The 21,053-nt window shown below is 46.6% G+C and overlaps 1 protein-coding gene across 1 annotated transcript in view; it reads left to right on the forward strand.

Annotated features, from left to right (window-relative positions):
* The window catches only part of Csmd2 (CUB and Sushi multiple domains 2), a 583,606-nt gene that overhangs the window by 413,474 nt on the left and 149,079 nt on the right, over positions 1-21,053 (forward strand). Inside the window, exons 21-24 of the mRNA XM_028759696.1 lie at positions 1,195-1,383; positions 6,724-6,893; positions 17,804-17,960; positions 19,305-19,496. Of these exons, the coding sequence (XP_028615529.1) occupies positions 1,195-1,383; positions 6,724-6,893; positions 17,804-17,960; positions 19,305-19,496 (708 nt within the window). The remainder of the gene's footprint in view (positions 1-1,194; positions 1,384-6,723; positions 6,894-17,803; positions 17,961-19,304; positions 19,497-21,053) is intronic.

Below are 21,053 nucleotides of genomic sequence, written 5' to 3' on the forward strand. Positions count from 1 at the left end.
TGCCTCTCTCTCCCTCTATCCCTTCTTTCCTCTCTTCCTCCCTCCCTGCATCCCTCCCTCCATCACCCCCTCCCTCCCTCCCTCTCTCTGATGTAGCTCTTCAATGACCTCAATGCTGCAGGTGGAGCTACTTAGCTTAGACATAAGGATGCACTTCCCAGGAACAGTCTTGGCATGGGTCAGGAGGTTCATTCTCTGACTCAGGGTACACTTTGAACGTGGCCCACCCAGATGGCTGAACTAGAGAGATTCATAAGAATCCCTTCCCGATCTCCCTGCTTCATGAGTTCCCTGTGACTCACTCCTGTTTTGCAACCCCAACAATTACGGAAAGAAAGAGATGAGAGTTAGCGTATCTGTGTATCAGTTTCATTCAGCATCTGCATCAGTGTTAACCTCAGAGTGATATATTTTTAGCTCTGTACTTAGGAATCCTGAAAAGAAAGCTCTTTCTTGGCATTCGAGGCCTTCACTCCCATTACCAGCTGTCCCCTCCACTCTCATCCGGAGGTACCAAAAGTCTCCTGCATCAGCAGGACAGAAGTACCGATGGACTCCTCCTTAGCTCAGCTTAGCCTCCTGTTGCCCTCTTTACAGAAGTCCGCAGGCCACCAGCCTGGGCAGGCCTGGCCAATAGAGCCCTCCTCCCTTCTATAGAGAGCACTGAGCATTGAGAGATAGTCACGTCCACATTGTCACTAAAGACATCATGCATGTCCTTGGCCCATCATTGCCACCCACCCTCCCAGTGTGCTTATCAAGGTCACAGCCTTGCCCAGAGGAAACTTTGAGAGAGGCGTCTGGAGTCAGGACCCTAGTGCAGGTTGCTTGAAGCAAAGTCACAGACCCTGACTCCCTGAAAATGGCTGATTGTGCGACGCTGGTTAGTTCCTAGAAAGATTCTAGAGTACCCGCCAGCCCCAGGTTTCAGGTTCAAGTGGAACCACAAGGTCAGGGCAGAGGGAGCACTCTCAAAAGTCCTCCGTGAACTACTCCTCCCAGATTCTGAGCCCCTCTCACCCACCCATAATGAGACCTCTCGGCCTGAGCCCTCAGAATGGCTCTTCTTTAACGCCACACTTGTTGGGGGCTAGCATGCTATAGTCTCAGGTTTTATCTCTGGTCCTTTTCCTCGGTGCTGGGACTGACCTCAACTGTCTCTGTGCCTAACACTCCCACTGTCTTCCTCTGCAGAATATGACCTGGAGCCCTGTGAAGAGCCTGAGGTTCCAGCCTACAGCATCCGAAAGGGCTTGCAGTTTGGTGTGGGTGACACCCTGACCTTTTCCTGCTTCCCCGGGTACCGTCTGGAGGGCACGGCCCGCATCACGTGCCTGGGGGGCAGACGGCGCCTGTGGAGCTCGCCTCTGCCAAGGTGTGTTGGTAGGTGGTCACGTGCTTTCCTTCTGCTTCCCTTATTGGGCGGGCCAAACTTAGAGCGAGGCAGAGGGATGCACCCAACCGGGAGGCTCATAGGCCTGGGTTGAGGATCGATACAGTTACACTTAACTGCAGAGAGATCTTGGACTCATAGCCTAACTGCCTCTGTAAGATGCAGAGGAATTTGCTCTACCGCCTGACCTGGCCTTTGCCAAGCAGTTCCAGTAGGCTCTGGGGTGCAGCTGACCTCAGTACACTCACCTCCAGCCATTAGTACAGACCTTGGCTTTCAGATGCCTCTTGCAAAGCAATAAGGTAGGGGCCTAGTGGAGGATATAGATATATCCTTTACTCAAAAGAGGTCCAAGTTGAGCTGGGTAGGGGTATCTGCTCTAGGAAGACCTTCCACCTAGGGAGGAGGAGGGGCAGGAGCTGGGATCAGTTATGATGTGCCTAGTATACCCAAGTCTAGCTTCTAGCTCCTGGAGATACAAAAAGTGAACACCACAGAGAGAGACTCCCACCCCGTAACACCACGCTCAGTAGAGAAGCCACCAGGAACACAAACGTGTACACTGTGCAAAGCAGTGCCGAGGCGCTCGATGGAAAAGTCAGCAGAGAAAATGCCTTTGGGAGGCTACTGCTTTGTGATGTTGGGCTGGAGGGATTCCTCTAGTGAAGGGCACTTTAGCAGAGATGGAGAGGAGCTGGACATGAGGAGGTGAAGTGGGGCAGACCTCAGCCATGAGGCTTCTTGGTGTTTGAGGAACATCCAAGAAGTCAGCCTTGCAGTTAGTCAGTTGGGTACAGGTGGCAGAGGAGCTGGGGATAGAGGGAGTGGGTGAGCCGTTGGCACCAGACTGGCCTACATCGTTGCTAGAGTCCAAAAGAGGGATGATCAGTGCTCTTGGCCCAAAGGAGTGGAAAGTAGGGTGACACCCTAGGAGGTCATTGCTACTGTGGATGGAGGTTCTGTTTGCTCAGTGCCCTCAGTGCTGGACCCAATAGAACACAGGATGAGTTAGTGAAGTGCTCACCATGCTCTCAGGTAGCCATGGAGCTCTTAGAACACACAAGGAACAGATCAGAGTAGTATGCATCCATTGAAACAGAGCCCAGCATGGCTGAAGCCCATGGCGTGCTAGGGTTGTAGCTCAGCAGTAGAGAGGTTCCCCAGTTCAATCATGAAGTGGAGAGGAAGAGAGAGACAGAGATGGAGGCAGAGGCAGAGGCAGAGGCAGAGGCAGAGGCAGAGGCAGAGGCAGAGGCAGAGACAGAGACAGAGGATGGAGAAGGAAGAAGAGAGGGAGGGAGAAGACGAGAGGGGGGAGGAGAGGCAAGAAGAAGAAAGAAGGAGGGTGGAGCCAGTCAAATGTTGTCTTGCAAACGTGAAGACTGGAGTTCAATCCCTAGCACCCACATAAGAAAGCCAAGCATGGTGGCACACACGTGTTACCCCAGCCCCAAGAAGGCAGAATCAAGTGGATCCCTGGCCACTTAGCTTAGTACTTTGTCAAGCTCAAGGTTTATTGGGCCCTGTGTCAAAAACAAACTGAGGCGAACAGTAGAGCTGACACTGGCCTCTGACTCCCACACATAGACACACGCAAGTGCACAAACGCGAACACAGGAAAGGGGGAAAGGTAAAAAGCAAGCACACCGTGAGGTCAGCCATGCCTTGGACAACGCCATGGGGCCCAGGGCTCTGCAGAGGACAAGGGCTCAGGCTGTTAGGCTGGGCCAGGCCCTACTGAGCAGGCGCACAAGTCAAGGTCAGGCCTCTGCTCTGCCAACTACCAAACCGTTAGCACCAACAGACCCTCCTACCCGGCTTCCTCATTGATAAAGTGAAGCTAACCACGTCTGATGTTCTGCATGATGTCATTCCCATAAGCCACAGGGAGCCACGTAATTGTCATTTTGCCAATAAGATCTTTATCATTTTATTTATGGACTAACGACATGTCATTAGCTTGTCGATAACCTTTTGCAAATTCAGAAGGGAAAGCATTCAGATGACAAAGCTGCTGCAGAACTCACCCTGGGGAAGGTCTGGTTCAGACCTGACCACCAGCAGCTGCCCTAGCATCTGGAACCCCCCCTCCGTGAGGGCCTTAGAGTTTGCCTCCCGGGGGGACTTTCCGGGCCCCCAGATGCTCAGCCAGCTAGAGCTCCTGCCTCTCCAGTCTCATTACACCGACTCATCTTTTAACTCATTATTCCAATTACTGTTTGTTCATGACACCACACAATATTTTCATTATTGCATTTGTCTTCTGTTTCACATGGTATTAATAACACGCGGCGGTTATAATCACCTCTAATTACAACCAGCCCTGCAGCAGAGACTCCTGCCAGAGTTATGGCAGGCCTGCCCACCCATGAGGATGCTTCTACTTGCCACCTTAACTGTGAGGTGTCACAGAAATGATTTAGCCTACTTTATGCCACCAGGAATGTTCCCAGCCACAGAGTGTACAGACAGCCCCAAGCCCTAAAGCATGGTGTGACAGGGTGATCTAGCCCCTGACCTCAGGGCCTCCTGCATTTGATGTGGGAGAGACAGGCTTGACCCTGAGAGGGGACCCCAGTCTGCAACAAGAGATGTGCTCCTGTCCTTGGAATCCCCAATGCGTTGGAAAAGACCTAACCCTCTGCCTCAGGAGCCTCAGACTGATGGATAAAATACAGCCCCTGCCCTTACTGAGACCTTGTCTGATAGGGGCAGCGGAAGTCACAGATGTCTGAATCAGCAGAGCGCATTCTTGGGCATGTGCCTGTTTGCTTCTCTGTTACACTGGTTTGTTTCTACTGATGCCCATGTTTGGCTTCCCGTGGTGGCATCTGTTCATCTCCCCTGCCTCTTTGGAAACTCTCCCAGAAGCAAGTGTCACATCCCTTCCTCCTTTTGTTCCTTCTCTTGTACCTAGAACCGAGGCTCTGGCAGGGAGTCAGGACTTTGTCGTTGGGCAGGGACTGGCCACCTATGAGATGAGCAGCCCTGCGTCCCATCTTACATGTGTGCTGGGTGTATGGGTGAGATGGGAGGGCCTTACTAGGCCAGAGATGGACAGAAAGCTGGAATGCAGGAAACAGGGGCTGGGACAGCAGTCTAAAGTTCTGCCAGAGGCCATGTTTGAGGAAGCTGGTTGTCATCAGCTGGGAAAGGAGCAAGGGGCTTGAAGCGCAGTCAGAGCATCATGAGCCTGAATAACTAGGACTTCCCCATAAGAACCCTGACAGTCCCAGAGCAGATGGGATGCCCAGCGGAGGCAGATATGCTGGAATCAAGAGGAAGAACTACGCTGAGTGAAGGCCTACCACGTGGACCACTCCCTCTATGCTCGCCTGCTTCAGACATCAAACCTTACACATTCATTCTCTAGTCTCAGGAGGATACTCTTACAGTCCAGATAGCACCCAGAGAGCTGCTATAACTTCTCTGCCTCCAAAGTCTGCCCACCTCATGGCGCCTCGTCCCCCTGCCTAGATGGAGGGGGGAGAGTGTGAAGTCCAGAGGCACTGGGCACTGCTTCAGATAGCCTGAGTCATTGTGTTAAACTGTGCACAGCTTTCAGCAGCCATCCCTCCCCCACAAGCCTCAACTGAGGGCACCCAGGAATTATGCAGTCTAGGAACATGCTTTCAGAGACTGTCAGCAGCTGCTATCCCAACATGTCCACCCACTTTGTCCCTTCAGTTTTATATCCCGCGTTGGCACGTTTATCCAATATTTGCTCATTGTGCTCACTGGATTTTTCAAGCACTGGAGGGACCACGTCTCCTTTGAGATAAACAAACAGGGTCCTATGCGAAGTCTTGGGAAACTAAATCGGAGAATAGAATAGGGGCCAGGGAACGGGGACCGTTGATAACTAGAAACTTCAGTGGTGCTTAGTGGGGGATTATGTCCGCCTTCAAAGAATTAAGAGTAGCTTTGAGGACAAGCATATGACAAAGCCTGTGGAGACTCAGTTCTGAAGGTCTCTATGTGCCCTGTGGGTGTCATCTAGCACACTCCCAGCTTAGGGTAACTAGAGCTGGCAAGTGGCCTTTTAGTGGACTTGAAGGTCCTTCCAGCCAAGAGTAAGGGCGCAGAGAAGCAGCAGGCGAAAGTGGACGTGCCACCAACCACCGGAGAGACATGCTCCAAACCTTCCATCTGTCCAGACAAGTAATGAGCCTGCCATCTGGACTCCTGTTTCCACCCTTCTGGAATCTGACTATTTTTAGCCCCATGCCTCTTCTGGGATCAGAGTATGGCCACATTCCTCCATTCATCCGTTTATTCAACAAATATTTATTTTACAGATGTGGGCCTTGGAAATGTGCGGCTTCTTCAAGCATGGTCCTGGTCCCCACATTGCACAGAGTTTGGATAGGAGATGAATGCAAATGACAGGCAAGCAGGGAACAATGTGGCAGGTGCCTCGACACAGGGAGTTACAGAGGGAGCCTCCCAGTCAGTAATTCTAGAGAGCCCACTGAAGGGTGGGCCCCCAGCTATGCCCTGCCACCAAGCCTGAGTCAGCCAGGCACTGTCCACATGTAGAAGAGGTGAAACTGTGACAGTCCCCCAACGAATCATAAGACAGGGGAGGAGATGGAAATACTAACAAAGCAAGGAGAATGCGATGCCCACTATAAACACAGGCCTGTGAGTAGTGGGAAAGACTGTTTCTGCAGGAGAGGAAACATGGTTTCCAGAGGCAAGATCGTTCTCTTGATTGGCGAAAGATGCAGAGGTTTGATAGGCCTGGGCAGAAACTTTCTCCGAGCCTTAGGCCCCCTAACACAGGCCCAAGGAGGTGGCATCACCAACCCTTCCTCTTGCTGGATTGACACTAGGTGCAAGCAGCTAAGTACAGGTTCTTATGTCTAAACTAGGGAAGAAGGTTTGTGCTTGCCTCAATGGTCTGGCATTTATGACTCTTGGCCTGTAAGGGTTAGTGATTATTATTCAATCTCATTACTTCCTAGTTCCTGTCTTTGAATTCTAAAAGTTCTCCTCTTTCTAGGTTTGTCTGTCTCCTTCCCTAGCATCCTTTTGTTGCTATGATACCAACAGATGTAAGGGACCAGTGCTTTATAAACTAACACAGTGAAAGAAGAAGGCATCCAGTGATGTGTTTTTTATTTCTACAGAGAAGGGACAAGCAAAGAATGAAAGATGGAGAAAACATGCAGAACTGTAGGCAGGCTAGTGCTGGTAAAAGTTTGGCAGGCTGTCCTGGAGAGTGTGGGCAGGCAGGCAGCCTCGGCGTCCCTGTGAGGTTATGCAGAGCTGCGAGTGGCTTTCCGTGTGAGTGGGTTAATCTGTGGATATTCTAATTGTCGTTCCAGCGGAGTGTGGGAACTCGGTCACGGGCACTCAGGGCACTTTGCTGTCCCCCAACTTTCCTGTGAACTACAATAACAACCACGAATGTATCTACTCCATCCAGACCCAGCCAGGGAAGGGGATTCAGCTTAAAGCCAAGGCATTTGAACTCGCTGAAGGAGACCTCCTTAAGGTAATGGCAATTGATTTCCTACGATGTGTAGGAAACCATGTACAAAGGGTGATTACTTCCCCATCTGTCCCTGTGTGGATGGCCCAAATTCTCCCACTTTCCCCTGAGTCCTGATGGGTATTGTCACCTGGGAGGAAGTGAAGACCAAAAGGGAGGGGTGTGTGATGTTAGCACCTGCTTAGGAACTGTCTGTCCTCACAGATGTATGAGTGGACTGATCAAATGATGGGGAGGTGTCTCAGTCAGTAAAGTGCCTGCTGTGTAAGCATAAGGAGTTTGGATCCACACCATGTGAAAGCCCACCATTGTGGGGCACAGCAGTATTCTGGCCAGCCAGCTTAGCCAATCAGTAAGTTCCAGGTTCAGTGAAAGACCTGCTTCTAAACAATAAGTGGAAAAGTTACAGTGGAAGACTTCTGCCACTGACCCCACTCCACACACTCAGTACACAAGCACATACCCACATGCACAGACACAGAAAACATGTACTTACACATACACTATGCCACACACATACGTGCATACACACACATAAAAGTGTATTTACAAATACATATACACACGCTTAATAAAAATAGTGATGAATTCAGTTGAAACAGTCAATGGATCAGATTTTTTATGGACTGTGACCTTAAATCTGAACAATTAAGAGCTGACAGAATATATGTGTGTTTATGGTATGTATGCATACATGTGCATACATGACATGTATACAGATGTTGCATATGTAGTCCATTATAAGAACACATATGTATGTGTTGTATACAGTGTGTGAATACATATGTGTATATATTGTATGGTATATCTGTAAGTACACATGTATACATGTTATGTGTAGTGTCTGTGTACTGTTTGTAGAGATGTTATGTGCCTGAGTACATATTTTGTGTATGGTATATGTGTGAGCACATGTGTGTATATTACATGTACACATGTTTGGAGTGTGTAGTGTATATTTGTGTGTAGATATGTGCATAGTACATGTGCATACATGTTTGGGGTGGATAGTGTATATGTGTGAGTGCATAACGTATGTGTGTGTGTGCACACACTTTCTTATGTACACATACACATGTCTGTGAATCTGTATCTGGCCTGGTACATCTGTTTCACTTGCATCTGTACCACACATCAGCATGTTTTGTGCACACGTACTTACATATGCTTTGAGCATGCAGTAGCATCACTGTGACAGTGGCCTCTGTGTGTCAATAGGCTGAAGGAAGTGAGCTCATTAGGGAAAGAAATGGCAAAGCTCAGATGATAGAGGGAGTTATTAAGAGCCTGAGAGACATCTGTCTTGGATTTCTTTGTGTGTGCTTAAGTGGCTGTCGCTGATAATGTGTGGGGCATTCGTGTGTGGGTAATAAACAGTTGAACTTGGAGAATGTACTAAAGAACTGCAGTAATAAAATGGATTATATGGAAAGCATCACCCAGATTTAGTCAGTTTCATCCTAAGCCAAGGAACTTTACTAGCTTATCCTAATACGATTTCATTCTCAGCAGCTGGAGAAATACCGACATGAGGAACATTCAGAATAGCCAAAGGCCATTACTCTGGGAAGTAGAAAGAGGAGCCATTAAATGACTGTCAATGACTGTCATGTTTATGGACAGTTGGTACATTGACCCATCCCCCCTGTTCTCTCTCTCTCTCTCTCTCTCTCTCTCTCTCTCTCTCTCTCTCTCTCTCTCACTTCCCCTTGCTCCCCACTCTCTCTGTCTCTGTCTCTGTCTCTCTCTCTCTCTCTCACACACACACACTCGCTCCCTCCTCTCTGACACACACACTCATTCACTGTGTTGTAAAGGTGGGAGTGTTTCTCACGCTTATCTCACTCCTCATGAAATAACTGAAGCACATATAAAATAACCTAGTGGACACTGAGGCATGCTGGTGGCTTTTGATTCTCAATACATCACACACACACACACACACACACACACACACACACACACACAGCCCTGAAATTACTGAACCCTATAGAGCAGTGGTTCTCTACCTGGGGATCACATATCAGATATGCTGCATATCAGATAATTTACATTACAATTTATAGCAAAAGTACAGTTATAATGTAGCCACAGAAATGATTTTATGGTTGGGGTCAGCACAACATAAGGAGCTGTATTAAAGTGTCAAAGCACTGGTACTGGTTGAGAAACACTGCTCTAGAGCAAGCTTCTGGAAACGGGAAGGCAAGGAGATTAGGATGACATTGTTTGTCCCTTTCCTGTCCTAGCTAGTTCTTCCTCCCACCTCCAGGACTCTTTAAACTGTTAGAAAGAACTCAGGACATCAATATATAACAAAACTGTTTTAGAGCTCAAAGAAACTGGCAGTCATAGCTTCCCAAGTGGGACTCAGAGCTGCCCTGCAATCACAGTCAGCAGAAGCACCATACCAGTCATCTGGTCAACCTCATCATGGGTATGCAAGGAGCCCAGAGCATGAGAGTTGCCCTTAAGAACCTCTGCCCCTTGCCTTGGTGCAATTGTGTCACCTTCCACACTGCTCATATGTTCCTTACCTGTGCCTCCAATGTCAACTGGTGCAGCCCTAAACAGACATGGAAATCTGTCACCTTCTCCACACTGTGTGTCTTTCAAGATAGTACCAATGTGTTTCATGCACTTGACTGATAACCCCAAACCTGAGGGGTTGTATTTCTGACCTGGTTTGTTCTGCGTATGTAACTTCTGACCTGGTCATTACCCTAAAAGCTAAAATATCCCTGAAGTTTGATTAGACTTCCACCCATTCTGAAAATCAGGCAAGGGTACCTTTCATATACAACTTAAAGGGATTTTTTTTAACAGATTAAAGATATAAGCTTATCTAGTTCTCATTTCTCCAGGCTGGAAGCTCAGGAGCATGGTACTGTATCTGAAGAGTGTTTATTTGCTTCACAGTAACGTGGCATAGGGCATCCCCTGGTGACTCACAGCTTGTGAATTGAGTGTCGTAGATTTCAAAAGAGGGCTGGAAAGATGGCACTCAGAGCCCCAATTCTATCCTTGTACCACATCTTACCTTTCTTTGGCTTCTGTTGACCCTCCAGGGAAAGATGATCAAGAGTCTTCAGGCTCAGTAGATAAGGGAATACCAACATCCCCAACAGTCCCCCACTAGAAATACTTCTGTGTGCTGGGGCATCATTGGCTCAGCTCCTGTGCTCCCCCTTAAAATCTAGGGGAGGGGTTATATTCTCCCATTTCCATTCTCCCTCTGCAATGATGTGCCAACAAGGAAATTAACCAAATATGTGTGAATATTCAGCAGATGAGAAGGGGACCTGTCTGAGGGATCAGAGCTAATTGCCCCTCAGTTTGCCACAAAGAACAGAAACATACTTTAAAAGCTCCTAATTGGTATTCTTCACAGGAGTTGAGAGAATATTGTATTTATGGCACAAAATAGGCAATAATGAAAACAGAGCTTTCTCAGATGAGGAAAGATTGCATGGAGATGAAAAACATGATCATCCAATTAAAACACCGAACAGAGACAATGAAGGGGGGTGGTAACACTGAAAAATGAAATCAGCTCATTATAGGACGCTCTCGAGGACGGCTTCACGTCTCAAACGTAAACGAAGAAGAGAATTCTTTTATATTAATGAAATGTTCAATCAATTCACAATAAAATTTGATGTGCCAAATAACATGACTACTAGAAATTATATATACATATATACATACATATGTATTACAGTATACATGTATATATATTTATATATACATACATACATATATACATATGTGTGTGTGTGTGTGTGTGTAGTACAGTCACTGCAGGAGTTTCTGTGAAAAAATTTAATAAAGCTCTGTGAGTCTCTGAAATATCACCCACTTTAAAGATAAACAAGGGCTTAGTGACTTGAATATGATGACAGAATAAACACAAAGAGAGACCAAGACAGACAGATACCTGTGTGTATATTTGCTTGCTTGCTTTGGAGCATCTCCAGGTGTGGCCCCCAAATTCTACATTCTCTTGCCTCAGCCCCCCATGTGCTGGGATGGCAGGTGATGTATACCCAGTCCGAAAAAGATTGTTCCTAAAGAAGCGCAGGAACAGGGCATGGTGGTTCAAGTTTCTGGGAACTGAGCAGGAAGAATGCCATGAGTTCAAGGACAGCCTGAGCTAGTCAGTGAGCTCCAGGCCAACATGAGCTACCTGATTGAGATCCCATCTCAGTCGATCAATCAACCAATCAACCCAATCAATCAATAAAATAAAATAAGGAAATTACCAGGAAAAAAACCTAACAGTAGTATTGTCAGCAAAATCAATTCTTCTTTTTAAAAGTGATTAATAAAATAAATCTAGCAGGACTGGCCACAAAAGGAAGTGATGAGGAAGGGGATATAAATATAGATGTGTCTGGATTATGGTGATAAGGAAGTAGGAACAACTGTGAGCCAGGAAATCAGAAAGCAAAAGCAATGGGACCAGGTGTTTGGTAGATTAGCAGATGCTAATGTGTGGGCCTGAGGAGATGGGCTCAGCAGCCAGGAGTCCCTGCTGATCTTCCACAGGACCCAAGCTGAGCTCCAAGCACACCTGACTTACAGCCATAACTGCTTGTACCTTGAGCTCCAAGAGATCCAGCACCCCCTTCTGGCCTCTGCTGGCACTGCACTTGCATGCACATACCCACACTAAAATACACATGACAGCCTAATTAGAGTACTTTTAAAAGCACTGATATTGGAAAGTGTTGGGTAGTAGTGGTGGTGGTGTACACCTTTGATATCAGTACTTGGGAGGCAGAGGCAGGCATATTTCTGTGAGTTTGAGGCCAGCCTGATCTACAGAGTGAGTCCAGATCAACCAGGGCTGCAGAGAGAAACATTCACTGTCTCAAAAAAAAAAAATACTGATACTAAGAAGGAGGTAGAGGAGGAGGAGGAGGAAGAAGAGAGAGAGAGAGAGAGAGAGAGAGAGAGAGAGAGAGAGAGAACAAATGAACCCAAATAAACCAGAAACTATTTTTAACAAATTGAAACCCCCTTATACCATCTCTCTGACGCTATAGTCCAGGCCTAGTTTACAGGCCTAATCCCTACAGTAATCAAGCTTCTCCAGAAAAAAGGAAAATAAAGATGGACCTCCCGATATAAATGGGACAAGTGAAAGCATAAGTGCTAAAGGGAGGATGGGTGGTCCACAGAGGCCAGAGGAGAGGTTGGGGGAGGCAGGGGATGGTCACATGGTACAGATCCCTACTTGGGGAGAGGACTAGAGCTTTGCTTTGGGGATCTGTCACACAAAGTGATGGGTAGAGTCCCATGTAACAGATTGCATATTTCACAGTCTCATGATAAGGAATCAGCAGCAGGACTGGAGATACTGCTCATTCAGCAAAGAGCCTGGCACACAAGCATGAGGACCTGAGTTCAGATCCCCAGAGCCCACTCGAAAGCCAGGCTCTATCACACTGGTGCTTGTCTGCAGTGCGGTTGCTGGAACAGGGAGCCCCTGACACCTGCTAGCCAGCCTGCCTAGCCAAGTTGGTGAAGTCCCAATCTGATAGGAAGGAAAGAAAAGAAGAAAAAAAGAAGGAAGAAAAGAAACAGAAAGCAAAGAAAGTAGAAGGTAGTTCTGGGTGTGGTGGCACACACCTTTAATCCCAGCACTCAGGAGGTGAGTTCAAGACCAACCTGGTCTACATAGTAAGACTATGTCTCAAAGGAAAGACAGGAGAAAAATAGAGAAGGCTTAAAGAAGACAGCACACACACACACACACACACACACACACACACACACACACATGCGTGCATACACAGAGACACAGAGAGAGACAGAGAGAAACAGACAGAGAGAGAAAGAGAAAGACAAAGACAGAGTCAATCAGTCAGACAGACAGACATAGAAATAGAGCAGTAGTTGAGGTGTTGGATATGTTGATTAGCTTCATTTAATTTTTTACCTTTTATTTATAAATCATAGCATTGTTCCATATTCCACACGGATATAGCTTGTCAATTTGTAGTGTAAAAGCTAAAAATTAAAGAACAAAAACAGAAGCATGGCCCTATTAGGCCAATCTTATTTATGATCATTGATCTGAAAACCCCTAGACAAAATCAGATTGAATCCAGCCAGCATATCAATGCAAAGATAACGAAGCAGGCAGGATGCCAGATCGTGAGGCCGTGTTAACCCAATAGAAAACATTGTGATGTTATTGTTTAGACTCCCTGCATGAGACTGCCATTGTCTAGGTCTAAACTCTGGAAACACTGAGTCTTTCTTATGCTTCCATCTAATATCCTAGGAGTAGGTAAGAAAAAAAAAAAGCAAAGGAGGGAGTGAGGGAGGGAAGAGAGAGGGAGGAAGGAGAGAGGGAGGACCCTGTTAATATCCCAAAACATCCTTAGATGAAAGCCAGTCCCCAGTCAGGACTCTTAAAACATTCTAAAGACACAAACTGGGACTTGAACCTTCTTAGTAGGACAGCAGAAAGGCCTTCCTAAACACCACAATAAGCGTTAAGTGTAATGGGCAGTTTTCCTGCAGGTTTCCAGGCAGCCGAGAGATAAGACCAGTGGCCGTGATACTGCCAACCATTCTCAGTATTGTGCTGCTGATCCAAGCCATTACAGTTAGACCCAGACACAACAAAGGAAGCTATAAAAATTAGAAAGGAGAGTAGAAAATTGTCTCGTTTATTTAGAAGACACAAATGACTCAACTAATAAGCTCTCAGAACCAATAAGACCATTTCAACCAAGCAGCTGGTGTTTCTGCAACCAATTAAAATGTGTAATCAGGAAAATAAAATTCTCATTTGTTATTGAGGCAAAAACTGGAAACCATCTAGAGATTTGTCCTGCAACATGTGGATAATCTTTACAAGAAAATTATAAAACTTGACTTAAAAAGAAGAGGACAGAACTGTAATAAATTGGGAAATGCCATGAACAGGGGATATGAACCGGAAGTCACAGGAGGGAGGTAGAATTGTCGGTGAACACACCGTTGGCCCTGCGAAGTCTGGGTGGTGAACCAGGAAATGTAAATGAAAATGAGATGTTGTTCCGCCTCCACCAAACCAGAAAAAAGCCTAGCGCCCAAGAACACTGAGTGTTGGCATGGATATAAAGCCAGGGAAACCGCTGGACGAAGCTAGTGTGAGGTTGGGCAGCCTCCCTCTTTGGTGAACAGTCTGGTGAGATCCGGCCTGATTGAAGGCAGGGACTGCCCTAAAGCCAGATTCCTTGTTCTGGAGGAACTGAAGCCCACATTTCCAAACAGACATGCAGGGATGTCCACAGAAATGCTGCTTGCATGTGTGTTATCCTGTGTGTAAAGTTCTGCATGTAGGGAGGTGAGCCAGATGCACATAGACTGTCTGGGGTTTCTCAGGAAGATGTTTCCATCTTTCCTATATATTGATACTGGCCCATCAAATGGTAGCCTGTTGGAAATATATATATTTGAAAGATCTACTTCTTGGATCTACTAGCCTGTTAGAATACATACACATGTATATAAAGATCTGATGCCCAACACCAGAGGAAAAATATAAAGCCACCCATAAATAAGTAGAAAATCGTTCTATGATGCATTGACAACTTCGTGAGATGGAGCCATGCATTGGAAGATTTAATGTTAATACTTCTTTTTCTCAAATCAGCCCATTTCATATAACACAGTCCAAATGAATGGCACAGGACTTTCCTTTGAAGGGGCGTTGTTTTCTTTTATTAGTTTGGAAAAACCTTCAGTATACCTGGGAGAGTAAATATGAGAGAGTGCCTTTCTAAAGGAGACAGTTGAGAATTTCATAGAGATGGTTTTTAATTGGTGATGGGTGGGATATTTTGTAAACAGGGTTTTGAAGCCTGGAATGGCAGAATACACCTTTAATCCAAACGCATAGCGGGTAGCAAAGATGGGTCTCTGAGCTTAAGGCCAGCCTGCTGTACATAACAAGTTCTAGGCTAGCCAATACTACGTTATGAGACTGTCTTAGAAACAAAAACAAGTAAACACTCCCCTACCTGGGGGTTTGTTGAATAACTAATGGACCAGGGAGAAAGGTAAAGTCTTGCATAGTATGCAAAATAAATTCTGAATGGATTTAGGACAAAAATACTGTAGGTAAAGCCTGACTGTCTTATTGGTGGTGTTTGTAAGAGTCTCTTACCTGCTTCGGCGAGTCCTCTGAAAGCTGCTAAGTAAGTAATCATGCTGTAGACGGTGTTAATTTTGTGCTGGAAATCCCCACGGCTATTTAAAGCTGCTGTGGAAAACTACTTAAAGACTTGAAAATGATGTGCACTGTATTAAGCGGAGGACCTGATTGCCATGTGCACTTATAGCTTGGTCTCGTTTGTGTGCATGGACGTACTCCTCATACGTGCACGGACGTACTCATACGTGTGCTCATGTATATGAGAACCAGAGGCCAATGTCTCAGTCCGTTCATCTTCCTTTAACCATGGAACTTACCAGTTTAGACTGGTTAGCCAGGGAGACTAGGGGTCCTACCAGCCTCCCTAGAGCCGGGGTTAGAGGCACATGACACCACCACCACATTGCTAAATTGATGTGGGCAGAGCGCAGGAATGACAGACTAAAGAGACTGAAGAGAAAAGTCACAAATGAATCTGAGCAGATGGACGAATGCAAAGTTACATGTTCAGGAGAGATGGGCTTCGAACTGGAGGTGAGAGGATTCTTTACAAGCAAGGTTTTGAAGTCTGGCATGATAGCTCACATCTGAATCCCAGCTCTCAGAGTTAAAGCCTGACGTGCACACACACACACACACACACACACACACACACACTCCATAGAACATACAAGCCTGGAATGATCTCCACAGGAACAAGACAGGTTCAAAACCTGTTTTCTTTTCTTTCTGCTTTTCTGTTTTATACATTTTTCTGCAATGAATATTTTATCATAATGATACAAATAACCTTTTGGTCCTTAATGGGTTAGAACAAATTATGCTTTGAGATTAAGAGGGAAAAAATCCCACACCCGTTATACTTATTAATTAACAATAATTTCTTAATGCCACCATACATCCAGGGAATGTTGAGATCTCCAAATTATCTCGTAAATGTCATTGTATATTTTTGGATTTACAGTTTATTTGAGCCAGGCTCCACGTAAAATCTGCATGCTGGATTTGCTGACGGCTGTTTGTTAACCTGTAGCTTTTCCTGTCTCTCTTCCCTTTTCTTCTCTAGCTTCTTGGTTGAGGGATGCACCTGCTTGCTTGTTCTGTAGCATTTTCTGCATCCTGACTCTGATTTCCACCTGCCCAGGGTATTATTTTAGCTGAACTTCTAGCCTCAGTTTTCCTTGTTAGGTGGAAATTGGATACAAAGACTCATTTTGACCAGGTTTGATATTTCCAGGTACAACAACCCTACATTCAAATGTTCTGTTCCCCGCTAAGAAGCACTGGGTATCTGGTTTCTTAACCAGTCATCAGCATTGATTCCAACAGATGTTTTCATGAGTTAAAAACCATGTTTTTATGACACTGAAGATAGCTCAGAGGGTAAAGAGTTTGTTGTGCAAGCATGAAGATCTGAGTTAGAATCCTTTGAACCTGTATAAAAGCTGAGTGTGGTAGTGTATATCTGTAATCCAGCAAAATGGGAGGTGGAGACAGGAAAATTCTGGAAGCTCCCAGGCCATTTAGTTTGGTGTATGTAGTAACGTGGGCAAACAAGAAATCCTGCCTCTAATGTGATAGAAGGTGAGACGAATACCAAGACTTGTCTCTGGCCTCTAACCCACATTGTGAAGTGCGTGCACACACACACACACACACACGCACATTTACTTTTTAAATGATGTTTTTATAACACTTTGAAGACAGCAGTGGTCTCAGCTGTTTGAAGTGGTGTCATCTCAGAATGGAAGCCCAGGATTCTTGTAGAAGAGTCGGGAAAGAGATTGGGTGCTAAGAGCCTGCACCGTACAGCACTGTTGTTAGCGGGAAGGGTGGCTTGGCTTCTGAGATGGAAGGACGGAAATATTGCTCCAATTTGCTGGCAGCTGGCACCACATTGTGTGCCGTGCACAAACATTCATCTCCCACCCATAGATCCCATCTTTGATATTTACCAAAGCGCCAGGGGTCTCTCACTCAATCACAACTTCTGTTGTTATTTGTACAACTATCTAGAAAAGAGCAGCCACCTCGAGACCTGGGGAGCCAGTTCATTATTCTGATGATTGCTGCCTTTGCTGGTACTCAGAAGTTCAGGGGACAGATGGGAATGAGGGAAGCCAGATGCCAGCACTATTCCCCTATTGGCAAACCCAGCAGGCCCTGGCTGGATCTCTCATTATGCCAGGAAGGGGCAGAGGCTGGCCCTGGGGAAAGGCAGGGCACCATAACATGGTGGTCATTTTTTAACTACATCCTCTTGGCACCCTAATGATCATGCCCAGTAGAATAGTCAAGGGTGGCCACTGTCACAGGCAGCCAGGACAATGTCTGTGTCATCTACTGGAAGGACAAGAGTTTATACTGAGTGATGCACACATGCCGTGTGCTTTCATCCTAGCTGTCTACAGAAACAGATGGCTTGGGGAAAATCAAGCAGCCCCAGCCTGGCCTCCCAAGGCTGCTGAAGAGTGGGCCAGTAGCATTGAAGCAATAAGAAAACAAGCAGATTGCCACAGGACGGTTAGAGTAGCAACTGGTTCCCAGAGACTACAGACACACTGGGCACAGCGCTAACAGCAAGGGGAAAGAGGCAGCTCACTCAGGGGCTAGCTTCACTTTGCTACCTTTCCCACATCTGATGGCTACCTACCACTCTAGCAGCTGTTAAACGTTGGAAACGTGGGCTGCAGGGTGAGAAGACCTTGTTTGAAACAGGCAACTCTAATGTCATTGGATTGGGGTCTCTGCTCTCCAGGTCTATGATGGCACTAACAACTCTGCCCGTTTACTGGGGGTCTTCAGCCGCTCTGAGATGTTGGGGGTGACTTTGAACAGCACATCCAGCAGCCTATGGCTTGACTTCATCACAGATGCAGAAAACACCAGCAAAGGCTTTGAACTTCAATTCTCTAGTAAGTCATTCTTGGGTCTGAGTAGACTATGAAGTCAGATGTTTCCATTTTATTCAAATGAACTTGTTTGCCCAGTAGACGTAAAGAATACATGCTCGTGTGTGTTGGCCAATTAGTAACTAACAAGTGGAGACAGAAAATGCGGTATGTCCATACAGTGGAGCATTACTTGGCAACCAAAAGGAAGAAGCGATTCATGCTTTAACATATATGAAGCTTTAAAACTGTGGTTCTCAACCTGTAATTCTCGACCCCTTTAGGGATGGAATGACCCTTTTGCAGGGGGATCACATACCAGTTGTCCTGCATATCAGATATTATGATTCATAGCAGTAGCAAAATTATAGTCATGAAGTAGCAATGAAGATAATTTTATGGTTGGGGTCACCACAACACAATTAGCTGTACTGATGGGTTACACACTAGGAAGGGTGGAAACTACTGATTTAAACATGAGCTTGGGCAGAAGAAACCGACTAAAGGCCACACATTTTAAGAACTTCATAGAGCAGATACAGAGAGACAGAAGGGACATTGGCTGCGGGAGTGAGAGGAAAATGCATATAAAATTTCTTGAGATGCCAAATATCACTCTGCAGCTGTGGCAATAACTTCACCATTACTCGAGGGTGAGCAACAGTGGGCTGTTCACTACTTGAGATTGGCAAACTTATGTTATAGTGACTCCAGTAGCCCAGTGGGGCCACCTCGGGATCTCCCTCACCTAGGTGCAGAGATGTCTCATGAAGGGATCTTTTCCTGTTTCAGAAGTGGCTCCGTGTAACGGGATTAAATAGAGTCACATTTGAATTCCGTTTCTATTAACTGAAAACGGTGTGAATCTCAGACAATTTAGTTAACCTTCCAAGTCAAGGCTCTCAACTGCAGAGCGCCCATAATTACACCCACCTGCAAGACCTCTATGAATAACAAATGAGAGGCAAGGTCTTTGGAGTCCCATGGAGTAAAGTGGGAGCCCATGGGAGCCTCTCCTCGTACAGTCCTTTCAACACAGCTGCTTGTGTGGCGATGTTCCCTGTGCTACTGGGTCTCCTTGCAGCATCCCAGTGAGCAGAACGGAAGCCACAGATCCCACTCACTGGATGCTACACTGTCAAGCAAAGAAATAGAACATCCAGCCCCAAGCATGCACACTGTTAAAATCTGCATCTTATTTGCATAGAGCAGCAGAGAAATACTCCCTCCACAGAAAAATAGGACCGGGTCAGGAGCCTGAGGCTGACATACCCACAGTGATGGTCAGGGCACCACCGGACAGAAGCTGGAGGGGAGGAGAGAAGCAACGGGGCTCTGTTACCATGGCTACTGTTCTGCCTTCCCCAGGTTTCGAGCTCATCCGATGTGAGGACCCAGGGACCCCACAGTTCGGCTACAAGGTTCACGACGGAGGTCATTTTGCAGGGAGCTCAGTGACCTTCAACTGTGACCCTGGCTACAGTCTCCGGGGCAGTGAGGAACTGATGTGTTTGAGTGGTGAACGCAGGACGTGGGACCGACCGCTGCCAACCTGTGTCGGTACGATGCTTCTTGATTTTCAAGGAACTCCTTGATCTTTCCCTAATCTGAACTCCAGCCTTGGCGTCAGCAAGGACATCCAGGGCCCTGGGCCATCAACCAGGATCTACTCTGTCTGTTAGGGAGCACTGTGGCTTCTCCATTTCCTCCAATTCACACTTCAGTACACAGGCAGTACAGTCCACATGGTGGCTTACCACTGTCACACACATGCAGTCTGTGGGGCCCGAGCCAAGTCACATACCCAGAGTTCCAGCACAGGCAGTGGAGAAGTGGTAGGGTGTCTCTGACTGAATGAAGAAGCAGCTTCAGTGCTTCCTGCTACACCAAGACTCAAATGAGCCTCTGGTTCACTCCAGGTCTCAGTTTCCCTATAGTTAAAATGGATCCATGTTCCATCTTTTAGCAAAATTGTAGAAGACTAAGGTAATGAGCTAGATCTGATCTTTTGCTTAAAAAAGACAGTGGTGTGAGCATGCACCTTCCCTTCTTAAGCCCTGTGGCCCCTTTGAGTTGTCAGCAGACGTTCCCAGGAGGCTTTGTGCTTGCTTCACAAGACCAGAAAACAGTGGTCCAAGGCCGAAAGGAAAAACAAGCAGACGACTACTGTTCTGTTTGTCTGACCTCCTCACTTCCCCGCTGCTCAGAATTCTACGGCCCTCCTCATCCTGTTTCCCCCAAACCAGATCTTGCCAGTCAGGCCTCCTCTGCCCAACACTCACAATGCACTTGTGCAACACAGGTAGATCTGATAAGAAGGAAAGACCCGCTGGGGGAAACCATGAGTGCCATCCAAACCACACATGCTAGAAAGAGGCAGGCAGGCGTCTGGGTATGCAGATGGTCTAGCTGAGTATACACAGGGCCAACTGGATGAACAGCATGGTGAGAAACTTTCGTGACCATGGCTGTTCCTGTTCCCCTGGATAACTACATTGTAATGGGGTCTCCACATGTCACACAGAAGGTCAAGATGAAGAATTTCAACCCAGAAAGTAGACAGTAGCAGCCCATAAACAGCCCTTTGGTCTTCTTCCTTTGTTACTGAGGTTGAGACAGGCTGTAGGCTTGTCTCTGCTCTCTTTCCTTTCATTCATGTGTGTGTGCATGTGTGCATGTACAAGTGTGTGTGTGTGTATGTGTGTGTGCATGTGCACACATAGATAGGCATGTGTGTGTGTGTGTGTGTGTGTGTATGAAACCAGAAGTCAGCCTCAGTGTCTTTCCTTATGAGTCATTCACTTGGAGTTTTGGGGGTATTTGTTTATTTGTTTGTTTTGTCGAGGCAGGGTCTCTCACTGGGAGAGACCAGGCGCTGGCCAATTGAGCTAGGCTTGCTGGCCCCAAGGACCCTCCTGTCCCCATTGCTCCAGCACTGGCGTTACAGCAATAGGAATTTACCATCTGTGACCATTCCTCTTTTCATTCCCGTCTTTCTTCATGTTCAAGGCCCTTCTTAGGTGCTTAGAATTCAGTGACCACTCAGGCCAGCCAGAGAGACACGTGGATAAACAGACAGCACTGTGGTGCCACAGGGCAAGCAAATCAAAGCAAGCA

This window comes from Grammomys surdaster, unplaced genomic scaffold, assembly GCF_004785775.1.
Source record: "Grammomys surdaster isolate TR1022 unplaced genomic scaffold, NIH_TR_1.0 126313, whole genome shotgun sequence".
Classification (NCBI taxonomy): Eukaryota; Metazoa; Chordata; class Mammalia; order Rodentia; family Muridae; genus Grammomys; species Grammomys surdaster.